The sequence below is a fragment of the Numenius arquata genome, chromosome 27 (assembly GCF_964106895.1).
Source record: "Numenius arquata chromosome 27, bNumArq3.hap1.1, whole genome shotgun sequence".
Classification (NCBI taxonomy): Eukaryota; Metazoa; Chordata; class Aves; order Charadriiformes; family Scolopacidae; genus Numenius; species Numenius arquata.
This window is the reverse complement of record NC_133602.1, coordinates 336163-357206: the sequence shown is the minus strand read 5'-3', so window position 1 is coordinate 357206 and position 21044 is coordinate 336163. Positions and strand designations below refer to the sequence as shown.

General features: G+C 52.3%; 1 protein-coding gene across 1 annotated transcript in view; it reads left to right on the top strand.

Moving 5' to 3' along the window:
* Positions 1-1956: 1956 nt before the first annotated feature.
* PIP5K1A (phosphatidylinositol-4-phosphate 5-kinase type 1 alpha) overlaps positions 1957-21044 on the top strand; it is a 29385-nt gene continuing 10297 nt past the window's right edge. Inside the window, exons 1-10 of the mRNA XM_074164381.1 lie at positions 1957-2071; positions 13186-13220; positions 13736-13825; positions 16254-16384; positions 16612-16729; positions 16956-17108; positions 18172-18471; positions 19176-19381; positions 20003-20086; positions 20777-20918. Of these exons, the coding sequence (XP_074020482.1) occupies positions 2014-2071; positions 13186-13220; positions 13736-13825; positions 16254-16384; positions 16612-16729; positions 16956-17108; positions 18172-18471; positions 19176-19381; positions 20003-20086; positions 20777-20918 (1317 nt within the window). The 5' untranslated portion in view covers positions 1957-2013. The remainder of the gene's footprint in view (positions 2072-13185; positions 13221-13735; positions 13826-16253; positions 16385-16611; positions 16730-16955; positions 17109-18171; positions 18472-19175; positions 19382-20002; positions 20087-20776; positions 20919-21044) is intronic.

Genomic DNA, 21044 nt, shown 5'->3' with positions numbered 1-21044 from the left:
GCACAGACCTCTCTCCCTTCGGCGCTATCTCCCTGCAAAAATCTTCTGCCTTTGGAATTTGCCATAGGAATCCTCTAGGTATTACCACAGTTAGGCTCCTCGTCTGCTAATCCTTCCTTGGGCTGCGCTGGCTTTTGACAAAGGAATGTTCCTTTTCCTGTTGCAGAAGAAGAGTGTTTTCAGACAAAGAGTGTTTTGTTTTCTGCCATGCAGCGTGTTTTTATCTGCCCGCCTGCTTTCGTTGCAAGCTCCTTGAGCGAGGGCTACATCCTTGGTTTTACAGGTGGCCGTAGACGCTATTAGCCATATTAGAAGGTGAGTTGGAGAGAAAGGGGGAGTCATTGCCATTTCTGATGATGATTTCTTGTGTGTGATTTTTGAGCACGTCGATTCACTGCTCTGTATTTTTGTTTTGTTTATCTTTCACCTGTCTTCTCTGTTTAGAAAGAGCTTCGCGGTACAGGATGCTTATCTTTGGGGGGGGGTTGTTTTTACAGGAGGGCCTGCCTAAAGTTGGTGATGCTTTTAGAAGCAAATATATTGCATGTGCTAAAAAGGAAAATGATTTTGTTGGGCATTTGTTATGCCAGGAGCTGTGCAGAGACCTACTCAATTTGACTCAGGTTACAGAATAACCCTTGTTCCTATCTAGGCTAAGCCAAATTTTAACCCTTCCCCTGGGAATTTGTAGATTTAAATCCAGACTTTCCCAGTAGGGTAAAATCTGGTTTTTTGTTTGACCTTCGTAGACAAAATCTGTGCTGCAGCATCATCCAGTCTCAAAATTCAGATTTAGAAGGTGGGAGGGCTGGTCATGACATAGATCTCAGTCAAATTGATCAACCTGTGCATGGATAAAAACATTTTTCCTTCCCCCCCGCTGAAAAAAATATGTTATTTCAGTGCATGTTTTGGCATCTCAGAAAGGGAGTAAAAAACTATTTCATGCTGCTTGGTTTCCTTGATTTGCTTCTTGAGTTACACCTCCCCTTTTTAGTACTTTTCTTATTATTGGTGTTTTTCCTCAAACCGTCTTCCTCCAGCGTTCCTATATATGCAAATCTACGTATCACCCACCGCTGTGCTGCCTTTCCAGTGACCACCTTCACCTTATCCCCTGCTCTCCCGAGATCTTCGCAAAGCCTCACGTTGTCTAACGTCAGCCACCGTGTCTCCAGGTCCGGGCTGAGGCTGAGCCCTTTTGCTGCCTGTTTGCGTCCTGCCCCAGAGAAGTACAACTTCACCCATTTCCAAACAACATGCGAGCTATTTCGAGACTCGGCTACATGTGCTCTTGTGATTTTCTTGATGATTTGTTTTCCTGAGACGGATTTCGTTCCATTCCTCCTACGGGGTTTTGCGGCCCTTAAATCCTTTCGCTTGTTGGTACAAAAGCTGTCTGTGTACCTTCTGCTCCCTGCTGCCGCAACCCTTGGGATCTCTTTTGTCAGCCATATCTCTTCAGTCTCTCTTGTATCTACCTCTGAAGTCCTCTCACCTTCTACCCGCTAAATTATTTAACCTAGAAATCATGTTAACCCTTTGTGTGATTAACAAATCTACCTTTGTGCAACGTTTCGGGCTATCACTTGAATAAAAGTTCCTGTACAAAGCAAAAAGCGTTGCAAATAATAAGCTGGAAAAGGCTGAATTTGCCCAAGAGGATTCCCAGAGAATGTTGGCAAACGCAGATTTGATTTCTCTTGTAAAAACAGAAATAGCCCCCGTTAAAAACCAGCAGACGGCGTTACGCAGACCACGGGCTGAAGACAGTGGGTTTTAATGGCTTGTTTAACTGCAGATGCAGCGGGGAAGAGGTGGGGGGAACGAGGCAGCCGCCTGGACTGCGCATGCGCCGTGCCGCCCAGCGCCGCGTGTCGTCTCTCCCCCCCACCCCACCCCCTCGCCCAATCGGGGGCGGGGCCTAGCGGGGAGGGGGCGGGGCCTGGCGGGGAGGGGCGCGGGTGCCGCGCGCGAGCCGGCGGCCGCCTCAGGAGGAGGGAGCGCTCCAAGATGGCGTCGGCGGGCCCCGACTCGGGGGGCAGCAGCGGGAGCAGCGGCGGCCTAGGGGGTACGGGGCTGGGCCCGGCGCCGGTTGGGGAGCGGGGGGGAGACTCTGCAGGGGTCGGGGGAGCGTTGGGCTGGGCGTCTGTGGGGGGGTGTGGGGCTGAGGGGGGCACTAGGGGGCGGAGAGGAGGGCTCTGGGGGGGGGGTGTCGTGCTGAGGGGGCTCCAGGGGGTGTGAGGCTGAGGGGGGGAGCCCTCTGTGGGGCTCTTGAAGGCTTGAGAGGTGTGGGGCTGGGGAGGGCTCTTTGCGGGTGTGAGAGGTGTAGGGGGAGTGGGGCCGGTGGGAGCTTGGGGGGGGGGGCGAGGCCTGTGGGGCCGGGTGTGTTCAGGAGGGGACTCGGGGCCTGGGCCGGGCCCTGCCAACCCGTGGGCCGGGGAAAGGCTCTCGGGGCGGGCCGGGGGGTGAGCGTGGGAGGCCGGTCGGTGCTGTGGGGTGAAGCGGAGGGTGGGGGAGAGGCCTCTGGAGGGGGGGACGAGGGGAGGCTGAGCCTTCAAGAGGGTGTGGGGGTGAGCGCTGGGGGGGTTATGGGCCGAGGCCCGGATGGGGTGGGCTTCGCAGAGCCCAGCTGGCTCCGTGGGGTGGGCTAGGGCTCCGCGGGGTGGGCTGGGGTTGTGTTTTCGCTGGGGGAGGTGGGTGTAGGGCTGACCTTTCCTAGGGAGGAGGCTGCAGTGTGTGCTCAGGACCCTCCAGGCATGAACGGAGGCCCGGGGAGGGGGCTTGAAAATCCCCTAGAAAAGGGTCGTTGGAGGGGGGAGAGTGTCCTGGGTTCTGTTAGAAGGGGCCCTGCGATGGGGTGGGGGGAGCAGAGCGGTCGGTGCCAGGGGAAACTTGATTCTCCGTTCCCTTGGACTTTTAGAGCCTGAACCATGAGTCAGGTCGCCTGCCTCGGGGGTGGCAGCGGGTCCCGGGTCCCCGGACTCGGCTGCTGGGGCGCAGAGGGGCAGGGGGAGCCCAAATATCTTCCTTTAGTCAGGACCGTGGCAGGGAAGGGGGAGGAGAGCATCTCCCCGGTGGAGACATTCTCTTCTCTGTTGCATCTGGTGTTGGGCAAGGCGAAGGTGGCTCGTCAGAGCCATTTGGCACCTGTGGGAGGCTAGATGCTGTGGGAGCGTAAACATCTTCTGGTTAGATCGGTTTTGGTGACTGGAACCGGAGCCAGTGAGAGTCAAGGGAAAGATCTTGAAAGCCTCTGATGGCTGAGGGTGTCTGTTGCTCCGCTGGTTTGAAACGTGAGCTGAACCAGAAATACGCAGGGTTGGAACTGGGTGCCGTCCTCATCCCCACAGACGGATGGTAACTGTGGGTGGAAACCTCGCCTGGGATAAAACGGGGCACTTTTGGTTCTTAAACCTGTGACTCTGTCTCCTCCCAGAGTTTCACAGGTCTGGCAGTGTTCTGGGGGAGTTGAGAGCCTTATTCCCCTTCCCACAGCCCCCAGACCAGCTTCTTCACACTAGTTTGTGGCCAGAAACCAAAATGACTTTCTCAAAGCCTTGAAATTTGCATTTGGCAAGACCCAGCCATCCTTCCTGAGTTTCTCCGGTGGAGAGTCGCCAGGATTTTTATTTATTATAATGTAATGTGCTGGAGCTTCGTGGTCAGCACAATGGCACTTGCCACCCAAATGGCTGCAAGGAAGGAAGAAACCCACGGCAGGATTTGTGGCTGAACCCCAGCTTCGTTCAGTGCTCTGAGTGTTGCTGCGGCCCCACTCCTCTTCTAGAAGTATTTAGGGCCAGATCGCTGAACACCACCGTAAAAGAAACCACTTTAATTGTTGCAGCAGAGTTGGTGAAGCATCACCCAGTGGGGATGTCTGTCTGTGCTCGATTTCCTGGCTCCTCAGCCGTGTCCTTTGGGCAGCTTCGCAGACAGACACCCGACGTTCCTCATCGTGGGAGCAGGCACGGGGGAGGTCGTACCTGTCGGTCCCATAAAGCCAGTTTTGTGAGGAAGAAGAGAGCGCTTTGGTCTTTCTCGGCTGCGGCAGCCGTGGTTCCTCAGCCCAGGGCTGAGCGTCTGGGGGTGAAACCCCCGGGTCCTTTTCTTTTGCTTTAGGGCTTCCTTTGAGATCTTGATCTTCTTCTGAGCTGAGGAGGAGGAGGAGCAGCCAGCTTCAGAGAGCTTGAAGGGTTTTGAGAGCATTACTTAAGAGAAAATATGCAAGTACACGACTAAATCTCTTCTCCCTTCCTGATGGAATAATTGCCATTGTTTGCTTCTCCGGCTAGCGAGGTGTTGGCTACCGCCTATTTCCCACAGGATTTGAATTCTGGTTGTGACAGAGCCTCCGCCACGTGACGTGTGCGATACTGTGACGTACGTTCACCTCGGCTGATCCCTGGCTTTAAACCTTGGATTTCAGCCCCACCTGGGGCCTCTCCGGGTGGTCGCCCTCTGCCCTGGGCAGCATTTGGGCTTTGGGTAGGACCTGGTTTCTCCGCAGCTCCCGGGAGAGCTCGGGAAGAGCTGAGGATGACAAGAGCTGTGAGCCGAGGAGGGCGATCCTAAAAGGGGTGCTGGAAGGGCTCAGCCGCCGTGTGTTGGGTGACGTGGCTGCGGAGGAGCTGCCCGTGCCGGGGTCCCACCGGGACTGTCCCCCTCCGGAGGTGTCCCCAGCGCCTGTGTTTATCGTCCTGCCAAGAGGAGGCATTAGCCTGCCTTGCTGAGCGCGCTTTCCCCGCTGTAATAACGAGGCCCTGAGCAAATATGGGGTCGGAGCCGTAACTGGGGGTTTTGTTTTCGCCCTGGGCAAGAGGCTGGGAGGGCAACAGGACTGATTTTTGGGCCAGACAGTGGCAACGTACGGTTTCAGCTGGAATATCTGATGGCCGTAGCTGTGCCTTGCTCGTGTCTCGACCCCTTCAGATGCCAGAGGACCTCCCCCGTGGAAGCAAGGGACAAAAGGAGGCTGGTTGTTGTTTCGGACACGAGGTTTTGCTTTGCTCCTTGGTGACCCTTAAACCACCTCAAGCCCTGCCACGGCTTTTTGGGGTGCTGTCGTCCTCAGTGGCCCAGGTTCAGTTTGCTCTGGCATTATCCAGCGTAGATAAAGGGGACGTGGATGGTTTTGAAGCCCTTCCCAGGCCAGGCAGGCAGCGGTTCCCCCTCTCCCCACCTCAGCAGGTATTTCAACTCTTTGGGGGAACACCCAAAGAGGTTTTCTCATTTTCCTGCTTTTGCTTTGAGGCAGCGTGTGCCAAAAAATGCTAATGTGGGATTTCAGTTGTTTGGTCCTTTGTGCCTTGGGTGCCGCGGCTGCTTTATAATTACGGTCCGAGGGAGTTGAGAGTTCATTGTCACCCCGGCTTCAGGCCCCTCCCTGGACTCCACAGACAAAAGAATTGCTCTCAGAATGGCTCAGTCGCTACTGGGGACAGGGAGATCATCCCGACACGTCTCAAGTGAGGTGAGAGCAGGGTCTGAGCTGCCGGGCCCTTAGTGTAGGTGTAAAACACCCAGAAAGACTCACTGTCCCCCCGGATTCCTGCAAGAGGGACAAGAGCTTTCTTGATCCCACCCGGCCGAGGCTCAGCACGCAGGAGAGAAGATGATTTTTATTAAACAGAAGCATCTGAATGGCTCATCATCCTCAAGCTGAAAATAGGAGCGTCAAATGACTCCGAGTCCTGTCTATGTTATAAAATAATCTCTCTTTTTCCCAACCATCAGCTGGGACATCTCTAGGGGTGTCAAAGGTTGGTACAGTCAGCCAGGTCCCGTCCCCCAAACTCTCGCTGTCCCTCTCGGTGCTGTGGGAGTCGTGCTTGTGCGTGTGATGCCCACCCCGGCACGGGGCAAAGCTCCTTTTCTTTAAGCTGGAGACAAAAGATTACCTTGGAAGGAACAAAGGTAGGAGCCAGCTTGTCTGAATAAATGACAGATTGGTCTGTCGGAGGGAAGCTCGTCTGGCAAAGCGGTAGCTAGAAAGCGAGTGAGAATTGTGGGGTTTTGGGGGGACATGGATGACTGGGAGCACCGTTTCCTGAATTATAACTGAATTTCCCTTTGGAAAGTGAAAGCCGCTCCTCCCTCCCTGCGGCTCTGCCCTGTGTTGTTAAAAGGGGCCACTCGGTGTTTTATATCTCCTCCCCACCACCCCCAGTAGCACCGTGGGGTTGAAAAGGCTTTTTTTGGAGATGGAGGTGAATTAATGCTGCCTGTGCTGCTTCCCTCCACTCACTCAGAGCTTCCTTCTCCAGGATCAGGGCTTTGTTTCCCCCCAAGCGAGGTATCACACTTGTCCTTACCCTTTCCTGATTAGCGTGTGATAGCGGTGATTAAATGTATTACCTCGCTGCATCCCCACGGACTCTGCCTTGTTTAAAAAGCAGAGGGTTCCCAGGGCAGGAAGGTACCTTACGTCTGACCTAAATCCTACTCTCCTGGGAAAGGATTGTTTATCTGCCCCCGAATTGAGGAGGTGGCGCAGCCAGCAGGATGCTAATTCGGGTTTCCCAGTCGCCAGCTCCCTCAGGGGTCGGGTTTGAGCAAGTCCCGTAGTCGCTCAGCTGGGATCGGGGCCGGGTGATGTTTGGGAGCAGGCTGGGAAAGGAACGCTCGCAGCCTTTATCCTTAGGATTTGTACCCCCAAAGAAGCCCCCAACAGCCCTAAAGCCGGACTTTGAATTCATCAACGCCCTGGAAAACCCGGTGCCTTGGTGTTTCTTGAGTAGGTGCCGCTGTCTGGGAACGGGGATCGGCTTAAACGTTATTAAAGCATGGCAGTGTTTTGGTGGAAAGCGGGAGTAATGCAGAGCTGTAAAATCCATGGGCTTCGGCCAACCCTAGGATCCGTTTTCAAATGGCAGAACCTTGTGCGAAGCCAAGGTGCCAGAAGATGCTGCTGCGGGGAAGGGGGGGTCTCCCCAGCTCTCCTGTGGGTCACAGGGGCAGGACTCGCCATCAGGTGTTCCAGAAAGCTGTCTTGTCCAAAATGCCTTCAGCAAAAAGAAGTCTGACCCTTCTTCTGCTGGGAAACTTGAGAGAACCCCGTTCCTCCTCCCCCCGAGCTGGTTTAGCTCTGAACCATACGGAAAAGCAATAACGGGAATCCTGGCCGGCCCGGCTGCGTTTGCCTTCGCTCCACGTGTCTCCTCTCCAGCCCCTTCCCCGAAGCTGAAGGTACTTCTCCTGAACCATCCTCACTGATTTATTGTCTTTTTAATTGTGATTTCTGCAGTTCTGTGGCGCTCTTTGACTCCCAAGCGGTTTGATAACGAGGACCAAAGAGTTTGCGTGTCTGCTGTACCTCAGAGTTGGTGTTTCTGGGGGAGCAGGAGGGACCCCCGGAGAGGAGAGAGAGAGGGGTCGGGGGGGAAGAAATACAGCCGGGAGACAGGAGCAGATGCTGGAAACTTCTCGCTCACTGTCCTCCTTGTCTTCAGAGTTTCCACCCTTTAGTCCTGCCATCTGCCTGCTGCTCCGTGGGCTGCTTCATCTTCTGCTGCTGAAGACATCCTGCATCTGAGGCTCATTTATTTGACTCGGGCGTTGTTTTTTTTTTTTTTTTTATCTATTTCAAATGTTTATTAGCGGAGGGAGCAGCTCGTTGTCAGCCGAGATGCAGTCGTGTTTCGGCGGGTTCTGTTTGTGGGTGTTCTTGTGACCACTGATCTTTGGTCAAGGTCTGCTCTGCTGACGAGACACGAAGGAAAACTGGTTTCTTCCCAGCCCTGGTGAGTTATGTTGGTTTTGGATTGGAGTTATCCCGAATAACTAGTTGCTGTGAAGTGCCTCTTTTCCTGGAATCACTGGGATAAGCCCCAAACGGTGGGTCCGGAGTTTCAGTGAGGTCAGCGCCTGGCTGCTGACATGAGTGGTGACCTGCGGGTGGTGGAGCCCTGAACCCCATCCTCTTTGGTACCTCCTCTTCTCCTCCCCTCGGGTGAGCACCTCTTCCGCTCACCCCTGCAGAAGGTGGAGGAGTTGCTTGTTTTGGGGCTTTTTTATTGATTTTTTTTTTTTTTTTTTTTTAAGATGTCGTGCCTGGCCTCAGCTCTCTTAGAAAATGCTGGTAACTTTGTGCGGGGAAACCTGTTCTTCATTCTGCCCCTGGCCTCTTGGATTAAAAAATGGCTTTATTTCTGCCTGGCTGGGTGTGCTGACCTGCTCCCGAAGCGCTTGGCAGTTTGCTGGCGAAGAGAGATTGAGGAAGGGTTTCCTGTTTCTGCAAAGCAGCCAGAAGTGTCCAGATAACGTTACAGAGATTGCGTCTCCCCCTATCTTTTCTCTGGGCCTTTTCCCAGCGTGTCACCCGCTCGCCGGCACCGACACGTCAGCGCTATCCAGTGACTTCCAGGAGCGTCCTGGGCCTCCAGCGACGGGCTTGAAAAGCAAGTGTAGGGCAGAGGGAGGAAGATATGCTAATCCAGTAAATTCAGTGATGTGTACATCGGCTGCGACTACGAATGGTGGTGAGAGAGATAACCCCAGACAGGAATCTACAAGACGCAAGAGCTCTTCATCTAGAGATTGAATTAACGAACTCTCTTACAGCGGCTTTGATGCCGTTGGTTTAATGCCCTTCATGTAATTTATCAGAACAAATCTATCGGTGCGGAGAATTTCAGAGTTATTACTCACTGCTTGGCCTTCTGGCCAAGATCAAGTGTTCGTAAGTGTTTTATCTCCCTCTGGAGGGCCGTGTTCCGCGCTGGCAGGGCCGGGCTGCCTCATCCCACGGGGGTTTCTTCCATCTCCAGCTGCTGGGATGAGGAGCGTTGGCTCCGACTCGTAGCTGGGGCTGTACTTGTGCTCTTTTCCGTAAGAGCTGCCCGAGAGAAGCACACGAAATATTTAGACCCTTATCTTCCAGAGCCGTGGAAGAGGTTTTTATTGTGTGTGACTAAGGTGCCTTGCTCAGAAGTGTTTTGCTTGTGAAGTTCAGACCTTTGTTTTCTTAACTAGTGGAAATAGGGCTTCTTTTTGTGTTTCTTTAACTTCCTTGGGGAAAATATCTCTTGTTTCTTCAAGTAGCTGCAGTGTCTGTTCACCACCACAACGGCATAACCTTTTTGTTTTTCCTCGTCTAGATTTCAGCTTTTTGTGCTGCTCGGTGATGGCGTTTCGAAGAGGTAGAAAGTATTGCATATATGTGCTTAAAAAAAAAGAAAGCATGGTTTCTCCCTCTCCAGTAACCAGCAGCGAAACGCCCTGTTCCCTAACTGTCTTGGCTTTTGAGGATTGACAAAACTTGGTGGGTTTGTGTTATTCCCCCCCCCCCTTCCTAAATAAGCTGCTCCCGCTCTCAACAAAAGCTGCTGTTTGGTTGAAGTGTGCTGTGTAAGCGCTCCGCTGCCGGCCCAGCGCCTCTCCCCATGGCTCTGCGCACCGCCAGGATTGTTCCAGCGGGGCTTTTTCTGCTTCCGATTCTGCCTGGTTTGCACTTTGAAGAAAAAAAAAAACCAACCAAAAACCCACAAAAATCTCGCTGCGGTTCCCATTCGCAGCTTTGGACTGGGAGGGGGACTGATCCCAGGGGACTTCTTTTTGCGGGGGGGATTAGCAGGTAGAGAAAAGAATGTGTTGGGGGGATTTCTGTGGGGACAGAGGCTGGGATGTATCCACGGAGGCTCCAACGTGCTACGTGTCCTCCAGGTAGCGTTTGGTGGGTCTGAGGCTTGGGCTCACGTCCAGTGTCTCACATCTTACCGACGGAGCCACCGCCTGCAGGTGGAGTCCAGGTGAGGAGGGGGAATATTCCCATTTTTTGAGCATAAAGAAGAGGCGTTTGGGACAAATCCCGCTGTCTCTCTCGCCCTGTTTGGGGGAGCTGAAGCAGCGGGGCCGGGGAGGGAGGGCAGAGCATGTCGGTGTGGTGTGTCCCGGCGCTCCGCTTGCTCAGGCGCTGCAGAGTCCAGCTTGATGATGTGTTTGGGTGTGCTAACATTTTCAGTTTTTATTTTCGTCCAAAACATGAGGCGCAGCTCAAATCTGTCTGAGCAGCCTCTATTTAAAAATAGAGCAAAGCGGGTATTTGTCCCGGCTGTCCCAAATTAGCATGCTCGTTTGCTAGACGAGCGAGGATCTGACCCGAACGCCGTGTTACGTGCTCCTTCCAGTGAATTATTTGGCTGCACTGTTTGACCAGGTGCCATCGCCACAAGTTTTTAGCTTTTTTTTTTTTTTCCTAGCATTTATTTCACGGTCGGTAAGAGCACACTATCTGTTGCTGGCTGAAAATAATCAGGCAGAGCTAAGGAAGGCAGCTATTTCTTTAGGTTGATTCATCTTCCAGTAAACAGCTGGGAGGAATGCTCTGAAGTCACCCATAGGGGATTGCTCCCAGAACCGTGAAAGAAAGAAAAGAGGAAACTTTTTGGGACATGGTGAATTCAGTTTTTGGACAGGACTTTCTGACCCCGATCTCCTTCCTTTGGCCAGAATTCACTGTTTAGGTCTCTCAAGCCATTTTTTTAGTCGTTAATCTGGGTCAGAGTTATGGCTGACGAGCTTTCATTTTAAAGAGGCGTTTAAACAGAGGCAGAAATAGCAGCTTTTTTTTGGAGATTATTTCATTTTGTTACATTTATGCCATTGAACTTAACACCTTCGCTTCTCCAAGCAGAGTGTGTGTGGGACGACACAGAACTGCCTCTCCGCAGCGATAGAAAGAGGTGGAGGTAGCTGAAAGGTTTTCATGTGGAAACCTCCGGGTTTTGTTCTCTGGCCTCGGCCGGTGACGCTTCTGGTAACGGAGGGAGCTGCTTTTTGCAGGGCGACACGCGATAGACCCCTTGGTGGCTTCAGTCCTGCCTCGGAACCCAGCAAACCTCGTCAGCCCCGTCTTCATCCCTGCGCTCAGGCATGAATAAGCGTTTTTTCTCGTGGTCGAACAGGGATTACCTATTTCCCAACCAGCGGCGAGCTTGTTTGGAAACTGGAGGGAGGGGAGAGCTTCCTGCCGCGGAAACTGGGTGTGCTGGGAGCGGGGCGATGCTGCGGCCGCCCCGGGGCTCTCGCCGCAGCCTGTGGCTTTCCCGTGGTGACTCACCCTTTCTGGTAACCGGCTGGTGGGGAGGATCGTCGCCGTCGCTTCCCAAATCACTACACGAAAGGGCGAACGGAGACACTGCGGTCTTGGGGCGGTGGGGGAAGAGGAGAGGGTGAAGCCGGGGCTCTGGTCCGTGCCGAGATGCTGTACGTCTTCCCCAAAATCAGGGTGACACCTCTACGATGAAGATACCCTGTGGTATCACCGGGGACAAACCAGATGTGCCTCGGGATGCTGGCTCTTCCCACCAAGGCTCATCCTATGTTCTCGCTTTTTATGTTCGCCGCGTGTGATTAAAGCAGCGCAGAGAAAAGATTTGCTGCCGGGTCCTCTGGCGAGAGAGCTTCAGTTAAATCCTAGCGGGATACGGTTTTGCACGGATGATTAAATATTAACACAGCGAATCTCCAAGGTGCTAAGGCTGGTGGTGCTGCTTGGGGATTGCTTAAATCACGGGCCTTTCGGAGGTTTCGATTTACATAATTACAGATACTTGCTTAAAAAAAGGCTTAATTGCTATTGAAGGGGTGTTACACTGTGATGCTTGGGATGTTTCCTCCCTCCCTGGGTCCTGATGGATCCTGGCAAGTTCAAAAGCCTTGTGGCAAGGTGATGGAGCTGAGTTTTGTGGGTTTCTTCTTAACACCCAAAGTCCCAGGAGCTTCTTTCCAGCTGGAAATCAGTCGGTGGTGAGGGGAAGAGGGAAGGGATGCGAGAGGTGAAGAAGCGGGGCAGTCAGCTCCAAAGGGTCCTGAGCACCCTGGGAGGAGGAGGAGGAGGAGAGCCGGCTGCGAGAATCTTCAAACACAAAAATTAGAGCTTCTTGGGACAAACTTCATGTCTTTAAAGGGGGTGGGAAGGCGGTTGGAGGCAGCCGCTCTGCACTCGCTTTGTTTAGCGAAAAGCATTTGTCACAGATTTGTTTGTGGTTTTTTTCTTCTTGTTCAATACGTATTGAACTGAGAGCTTCGATCCCTGGATAAGGGGAGCAGGAGGCTGCGGGATTTTGCTGTGCGGTGCCGCCGTGCCTTTGGCTGAGCTGCGGTTCCCGGGGAGCTGTAGCTCCTGCTGAGATCACAGCGGGAGGCTTTACAGCGGCTGTAAGGGGCCGAGCAGGAGGGACCTGGAGGGTTCATGCAGTAACGCCTAATCTGGTAAAACTGTTACTGGCACCGAGGGAAGCGACCCCTCTGCTTACTCTGCGGAGCGATGGGGGCCTTGCTTTTGGCTGGGGGTGGCTCTATAGGGCTGTGTTCCTGGCTCCCACAAAAAAACCCCAAAACCCAGTTGCTGTGTCTGAAGCAGAAAGTAAAACAAAATGAAAGAGCTTGGCTGGTTTTCTGGGCTGGAGGCAGAAAGCACACCCCTGGTTTATGCATCTGCCTGGGGGGGGGCAGTGTCCCTGGCCTGGGAGCTCTTGGCCTCCCCGGCGCTGGTCTCCATCTGTTTTTGTGGTGTGGACAGACATTGCAGAGGGACGGAGTCATCTCATTGCCTTTTTTTTTTTTTTCCCTACTGCATCCAAAAAACCCCCAGACAGGACTCCAGACCTAAAAGACAAAAAAATTGGTACATCACCTCGCAGATATTTAACACCGCGGTCGTTATGAAACTCCCTGGGCTTGGTTTCAAGGGGAAGGGTTAATGTTCTGGGCCTTTTAATAAAAGCCCCTGGAAATAATTTTGAGATAAAGCGTGGTCAGCGCGTCTACTGAAACACTGCAGAGCGCTTGGCCCTCCCAGGTCTAATTAATAGACGGCAGTAATCCTGCAGGGCCGTGTAACTCCATGGAAGGCAGGGACGGTGCTGATGCCACCCCTGATGGTGGCTCGGTGTGGGCAGAGGGGTGCCAGGAGCCAGCAGAGCAGCCCCCGGCCTGTAGCCTCGGCCCAGAGCTGAGCTTGGCTGGCGAGCGATGAGCAGAATAAGCAGAATCACATTTCCCTATGGCTCGATGAAAACTCTCTCTGCTGTAAGAGGAGAAGCCGGGAAGAAATCAGCCATGAGTCAGTGCTTTTTTCAGATGCCTAAAAAGGTTGGAACCGAGGCGGGGCGTCAGGCTTTTTTGGTGATGCATAATAACGATTAACTCTTTCTGAGTGTTGCTTTTTTCTTTTGACAGGTTCATCTACTTTCAAAAAATCGCTCACCCCCGAGGTAAGTTTCCGACAAGTTGGTTTGTTCCCTGCCTGAGAGAATGCCCAGTTCCAGCCCTGAGTGAGACTGGAAAAACAGCAGAGGAGTTCGGGGTAAACCAGGCAGGGGGAGGTACAGGGAGTTGTAGACACTCGTTGGGGAAATCAGGGAATCTCTCCTTACGAAGAGAATCTTGTCCTGAAACCGAACGATTCTCGTGCTGCCAAAACACCACGTAGATGTTGTGCCGCCAGCGAGACGTCCAGACTGAGAAACGCCATTTAACAACCACGTGTGTTAGAAGGCGATGAGTCAAGCGAGCTCTTGTGGCGTGAATCAGAGCAGAATTTGCCACCTTCCCAAAATGTTTCCTCAAAGCCTCCGCCTTCCTGGCAGAGAGCGTGGTGACCTGGGCCTTCAGCACTTCACTCAGTCTTTAAGGAAAGCAAAATTATGCCAGGTGGCTCTGGGCAGCCACCGGCCTCGAAGTTGGGTTTTACATCCTCGATTCTTACCATCTTTTACTCCAACCCTAGATGCCGGGTGGTTCTGGGCAGCCGGGCTCACAGACGATAAAGAAAGGGCACAGAGGAGTGGACTCCACGGGCGAAACTACCTACAAAAAGGTAAGTTGCCTCTTGCACAACTCATTTGACTCTTATTCTCCCCTTGGCCGTGCCAGTGGGGCCCAGAGCAGTCTCGGTGGGTAGTGGCTGTGACAGCGGCTGAAGATCTCAAAGGAAGGGAGCCAAAGGACTGAATACGTGCTTCTCTTCTGTAGCCTTCTAAAGAGAGGATTATTTTTAAACTTCGCCTGTTAGCAGCACTTCCTAGGCCTCTTCTGGCTCCTTGGGTGCTTTCCTTGCTCTTTGGGCACAATAGTTTCTATAGATCTTGTGGTGTTGCTGGAATTTGCTTTACAAAGGGGTCATTGTTTGGGTGTTTTTGAAGAGGCTGTAAATGTGGGTATTTTGTGGGTGCTGCTTCCAGTTTGTTGGACTCGATCAGAATGGGCTGAGTTCTCTGAAGTGAGATTGACTTCTAGGATGTAGATTAAACGGGTAATGGCTTGATACTGGCACGTCACTGCTTTGTGTGAAGTTGCTGGTCTGAAATCTCCGATTCAGATGTAGCTCCCTCTGCCTGTCCGTGTCGGAGCAGGTTCAAACGGTGTTTCCACAGAAGCTGGCAGTTATACTGCCCTTTCGGAAACAATTCCTGTCTCCAGGACTGGGATCTGTCTTTTAGTTTCCCAGCAAATTCAGAGATAGGAGGTCAGACAGCAGTAATGGGAGAGAAAAGTAGAAGCCAGTGGAAAATACCTGAAACGTCCCAGAAAGCTGGTGGGACACTGCATGGGATTTATCTGGGAATGAGACTCATGGACAGTCTGTTTTCCATCCCCGCCTCTTCCAGGGGTGGGAAGTTGTTTTTTAAAATTCTTTGCCCTATAAAAGCGGTGTAAACAGGCAGTCAGCTGCTCAGCTGATCCTGCTGGCTAATAGAAGAGAAAAAAAAAATACTTGTTCCTTGGCAACCTGGCGCCGTGGCTCTGTGTTCACAAACAAGGCAGCGATGCTGCACCGTGTGGCTTAGTTCTGTTTCCCATCACTGAGACTGTCCTGGGAGTTTAAGCAGGGCAAGGTGAGCTGAGCCGAGATCTATTTTCAGCAACTTTAGCCTTTAGAGGGTGAGGAAGGAAGGTGGAGTCAAGTTCTTCCTCCTTCCCCGCCTAATACCGAGGTAAATGTCAGATACACACGTGGCTGCAGTCGGAAAGGCCGTTGTCTTACAGTGAGCTGGAGCTACTGCCGGGTTTTGTTGCTCTCTCCAGGGAGCTGGCAGCAGTTCTCTGGCAGCTCTGATGACAGAAAAACAGTTAAGCGGGAGAAATGTTCCCCTTCGTTTTATGAAGCTTCGTGGAGTTTGTGCGTCTGGGGAAAAGACTTCAAATGTTTGTCCCCCAGATAACCGCCATGGCCTCCGTTGCCAAATGCTTTGATCCATGGTGATTTCTTGCACGTGGCAGGGGCTGGGCTTTGTTTGGCTTAAGGAAACAAACGCAAGCGAGTTGGATTCTGAGCCCTGGATCTTCTTCTGGGTCCCGTTGCTTTACGTGTGAGCCAAGCGAGACATCCATGAGCTGCAGCGCACAAATCCGAGCGGCACCTGCTCTGCGGCCTCAGCCTTCCCAGCAGAGCCCAGGGCTCCGTGCTCCGGGAACGGATGGGCCGTGGAGCAGATCTCATCTGGGCTCTTCTGGGAAAGAGCCCGTGGCTGGAGCTGGGCTGAAGCACGTCCCAGTGGTCTGAGATGAGATCATGGGCTGAAGCAGACAGAAGAGGGCTCTTGGTGTGAGTAGCCGTTAGAAGAACACAGCCCTGCATTGTTCTTGGGCGGTTTGTGCAGAGGATGCGGGAGTGGGATTCGTGTCTTCCCTCCTTATTTAAAGATGACAGTGAACTCCTTGGGGTTCAAGAGCCCCAGCCCAGCAAGGGAGGCAGATGGAGGGATGTGATAGCACCACACAGAAGCGTGTGTTGTGTGCTGGCCCTGCCTGCCTTGTCCTGCAGAACATCCAAGTCTGTGCCCGGGCTGGGGAAGGACAAGCTTCAAAGCTTATAATTCCAAGACCTGGCAGACCAAGGTGTCAAAAGGTGTGTTTATTCCTAGAGGCACAAGATAATCTGTCCCTGGACGTCTTCCCCCTCTGACTGCAGGGTGTAGAGATGAGTGTGGGAGGATGAAATCAAATTCAGTCCTTTTAAGGACCAGCTGGATGTTGATTCCAGTTAAGTCCTTTACTGCTCAACCATCTGGAGTGCAAATACCCAGTAGGATGCTGTCGGGGATGAAGGGGTGTTCCCAGGTGTTCCCATGGCCAAAGCGATGCAAGTCCATGAGAAAGAAATGACAGAAGCTGGAACCAATAGGTGTAAAATACCCCAGGTGACAGTGCTGTTTTAAACTGGGGGCTCTCTCTTCCTCAACTCCTTTCACTCCTGTTTCCAGTGCTGCTCCACATTGTCTAACTCATTTTCTCTGCCTCTCCAGACAACATCATCTGCCTTGAAAGGTGCCATTCAGCTGGGCATTACACACACAGTTGGAAGCTTGAGCACTAAACCCGAAAGAGACGTTCTCATGCAAGATTTCTACGTAGTAGAAAGCATTTTCTTCCCAAGGTTGGTGCTTGCTTTCTTCTCTCTCTGGTGCTTTGAGGTTGGGAAGTAGCGTTAGTCCCTAACACGGGCTTGCTGCTGTGTGTGCCCACGCGTGGCCCTTTCGGGTGGGTGATTTCTAGCCCTCGGTGTGTTGGAAGCAGCCAGTGGGTGTTTGCTTTTTAGGGCAATTTCTTCAGAAACGTTTCAAGTACAAATATGTGTGTGTGTGTGCTTCTCTCCTTGACCAGCGAAGGGAGTAACCTCACCCCAGCTCATCACTACAATGACTTTCGGTTCAAAACCTATGCTCCAGTGGCCTTTCGCTATTTCCGGGAGCTGTTTGGGATCCGACCCGACGACTATCTGGTGAGTTGGACCAGGTTGCCATTTGTTGGGTGCTCTGTGTGATGGGCGTTTGTCCTCTTCCCCTTCTCGGGCTGCTGTGAGGCCCCTGGGAAGCTCTGTAAGGGCAGCAGTAGATGTTGATGTGGCCCTGGGGTTTGCCTCTGTGGATGTTTAAAAGGAAGAGCCTTTGGGATGAAGTTTCCTGTTGCTGTGTCTCTCACCTCTGCATTTCTCACCTTGTCCTCAGTACTCGCTCTGCAGTGAGCCGCTCATTGAACTTTCAAACTCTGGGGCCAGCGGGTCCCTCTTCTACGTGTCCAGCGACGACGAGTTTATCATCAAAACGGTTCAGCACAAAGAGGCTGAGTTCTTACAGAAGCTGCTGCCTGGCTACTACATGGTGAGTTCCTCTTTCGTGCAAGGCAGGGAAAGGCCCCCCAAATGTACAATTTGACAGACACTGCTGGTAGATGCGAGTTGGGGGTTGATCTGTGCCCCAGCTGAGGGGCAGCGTCTCTCTCAACTGTCCGGTGACAAAGACAGTCACGCACTGACCCCGGCTGCCAGGGTGTCATGAGCCTGGTGTGCAGCGCAGGGCTCTCAGGTTCCACGCTGTGACTGGGACCCTTTTGGAAGGTGGCAGGCTGTTTCGCCACTGTTCATTGCTTCCGTGCTGCGCAGTGTCACCCCTGTGGTATTTTGTCTTGGAAAGCTGTCCTTGTGTTTCCCTTCCCAGGACTGTGCTCGGTTCTGTCTGCAAAGAGAAAGAGTTGAAGAACTTCGATTTTAGGTTCCTAGCAGCAGCTTTGAGAGCAAAGGCATGTTAATTTTATGAAAGTGGCTATAGCAAAAAAGGCTTCATCAGTTCTGAAGCAAAATTGAACAGGTTGCGTGTATGATCTGACTCATGTTTGTCTCCAGCAAAAGGGAATTTAGCCACAAGATAGTCTTGCCTCAGGAGTTTTGATGCTGGTGGGGCCAATAACTGAATTCCTTAAACTGCTTCTGAACCCGCAAATATTTATGCTGTGGTTGTATCCCAGAACCACGTTGTTTTTCTTCAAAACTGTCCAGTGCCTTCTGCAGCCGTGAGAGTTTAGATCCATCTCTACCCTGATGTACTGAGCTTGACCCAAGTGCCCAATTTTAAAAGGCACAAGGCCTTCCTTTGCTCCAAAGCCTCCCCAGCTTAGCTTCTGTGTGACTAAGCAGCAAACTCCTTCATCCTACAATCTTCCTCTGGCCCGTTCAGCTTCGCAGAGAGGTTATTAACAGCCGTAGACGTCACCCATCTGTTCCCTGTGCTCACCTGCCCTTGTCTCGTAGCCTCTTTGGCAATGGCTTTGAGTCCTTGCCAGCTCCGGTTCGATAGAGAAGCACAGGAAGGAGCAAAGAACTCCTCTAACTGGCCTGCGAATAACCAGAAGGGTTTTGAAGGTATTTCTCTGTCTTTGGCGTTTCAGAACTTGAACCAGAACCCAAGGACGCTGCTGCCAAAGTTTTACGGCCTGTACTGTGTCCAGGCTGGAGGCAAAAACATTCGCATCGTTGTGATGAACAACCTACTGCCGCGCTCTGTCAAAATGCACCTGAAATACGACCTGAAGGGCTCCACATACAAACGCCGAGCGTCCCAGAAGGAGCGAGAGAAGGTCTTCCCAACGTACAAGGACTTGGATTTTATGCAGGACATCCCCGATGGCCTCTTCCTGGACTCTGACATGTATAACGCTCTGTGCAAAACGTTACAGAGAGACTGTTTGGTAAGTGGAAGGGTGAAGGGCGGTGTGGAGAGTTCTCTCTTCCCCAGGTTGCCCAGGGAAGTTGTGGCTGCCCCATCCCTGGAAGTTTAAGGCCAGGCTGGATGGGGCTTTGAGCAACCTGTTCTGGTGGAAGGTGTCCCTGCCCATGGCAGGGGGGTTGGAACACAATGATCTTTAAGGTCCCTTCCAACTCTAACCATTCTATGATTCTCTCTTTTTCTGAGCCTTTCCCATGGAAAGGAGGTGACAGTTGCCCCCTTGTAGCCTCTGTATTGTCTTAGAGAACCTGGTTTTTGTGGTGTGGAGAAGAAGCAGGAGTTGGACACCAATTTCGTTCAAGATTTCCAACCTGAATTAACTCCAGCTCTGCCTCTGGAGGTGGAGGAGCCCCCTCTGCCGAGGCTGAGCTCTGGAGCAGGGCAGGATCTGGGGAGAGGGGTGGGATGTTTGACCGAGTCTGGTCTCAAGTCTGGTGGCCGTTTCAAAGTCAGTGTTGTCCCCTGGCTCGGGTCACCGCTGGCTTCCTCTGACTCCCTTTGGTGGCTGCAGATGAGCTGAGTGTGCCCGAGCTGGGGATTGAAGCCATCCCCTCAATACGCTGAGGGATCTGGGCAAAAATGCTGAGTTTGCTTCTGCAGACGTCTGCTCTGAGGGTTTCACTGGGGCTGCGATAACGAGCGAGCCTTTGTTGAATTTCTGCCCAGGTCCTGCAGAGCTTTAAAATAATGGATTACAGTTTGCTCGTTGCAATCCATAACATCGACCTGGCCCAGCGAGAGCACGCGATGGCTGACGGGACGTCCCAGACCGACACGCGGCGACCGGCTGCCCAGAAGGCACTCTACTCAACAGCCATGGAATCCATCCAAGGAGAGGCCCGGCGAGGTGGCACCATAGAGACAGACGACCAGTAAGTCTGTGTCACTGTTCCCAGTGAAATACTGCCAGGGGAGAGGGGTAAAACCCGAGTGTGGCTCATGGAGACTTAATTTAGGTGCAGGGTTGCTGTCGTGCAGGGTGGAGAGGTCTGGATGTCACATTCTGAGCTTTTAACTTTGATTTTTCCTTCCTTAGTGCACGGAAGATTTTCTCACCTTCCAGGTGGGATTTGAGAGTTCTCTGCCTGCCGGTTATCGGCAGCTTCAACTGGTTATTTCCATCCATCTCTAAGAGACAGAGCGCGTGCTTTGTTAGGTCAGAGGAACAGCCCATAAATTCCAGCTGCCCTCTCGCTCTGGGCGGTAGTGGACGCTCTTTACAGTTGCTTGGTCTCCTCTCGTGGATGAGCTGGGATTAATCCTCATCTTCAATAAAATTCTCATACAGAGGGCGAAGGGCTCAGCTCTCAGGAGGTTTAGCTGACTTTAACTCACTGAAACAGCGTTTTCCTCTGCCTTGTTCCCCGATCTGTTGACTGAGCAGTTGGTGCCTCCTGCGTGTTGGCGCTTGTTAAATAGTTGGCGTGATACTCAGCCCATGCCGGGCGACATGAGAACACCCTGCCTCACCTCTGTGCCCTCTCCTCCCCTAGGATGGGGGGCATTCCCGCCCGCAACGCCAGGGGGGAGAGGCTGCTGCTCTACATCGGCATCATCGACGTGCTGCAGTCCTACAGGTAAGAGACATTCATAACAGCTTCCTCTCACTTCATGGAGAAGACACTCTCCAGCATCGTCTGCCCCTGCTTGGTCCTCAAGATTGGCTTTCAAGAAATAGTTAAGACACAAACCATAATTGTTTTTATTTATGTACCACTTTCTGTTTTCTTGAAGCAGGGCATTTTGGGATCAATTTCTGGGTGTTGCTTACCGTATTTACTTCATGTTCCCGGAATAGATTTACTGTTTTGAAGCTGGTTTTGTGTCTGTGGTGGTTGTACACAGGCACTGTGCAGGAAGTGGCAAAGAAAAAACAAGCGGTGGCTTAAAATGGCCATAACCACTTCTCCCCTAAAATGAAAAATAGCTGTAAGGCTTGCCTTTTCTTCTATTTATATTAAAATGCAATAGGCAGAGGGTTACCTGTGTAACTTCTGTGTTAAACGTCATTGCAAGTTAACTGCCCTCCATGATGACGCCTGTGAAACACTCTCCCCTTGGGACAGTGACCTGTGCAATCGCCCCTGGGGGTCTGTGGCACGGTCTTAGAGAAACGGGATAACGAAGAGAATCTGAAGCCCAAGGAGTTGGCCTTTGGGGTTTGTTGGCCACTGCGGTCAGCAGCCGGGCTCGGTACCGAGCCAGCACCACACAATATGGACTGGGGACCTGCTGTGAAAACTGCTCTTAATCCTTTCCTCTGTCAGATTTGTCAAGAAGCTGGAACACTCTTGGAAGGCCCTTGTACACGATGGGGTAAGTACAAATATATCACTTTTTAACCTGTTTAGCAGGAATAGCAGCGTCTTTTCAAACCTTGCCCCTTCTGGGTGTTCACGGATTTCTAAGGCATGTGTGTGTTTGCCCTCTTGTATAAAAGTATTACTTTCTATAGACTCTCAGAATCATTGGTTTTGTTAATGCTGGTTGTCTGCTCATTCATTAACAAGCCTTGATTGCTTTGTATATAACACC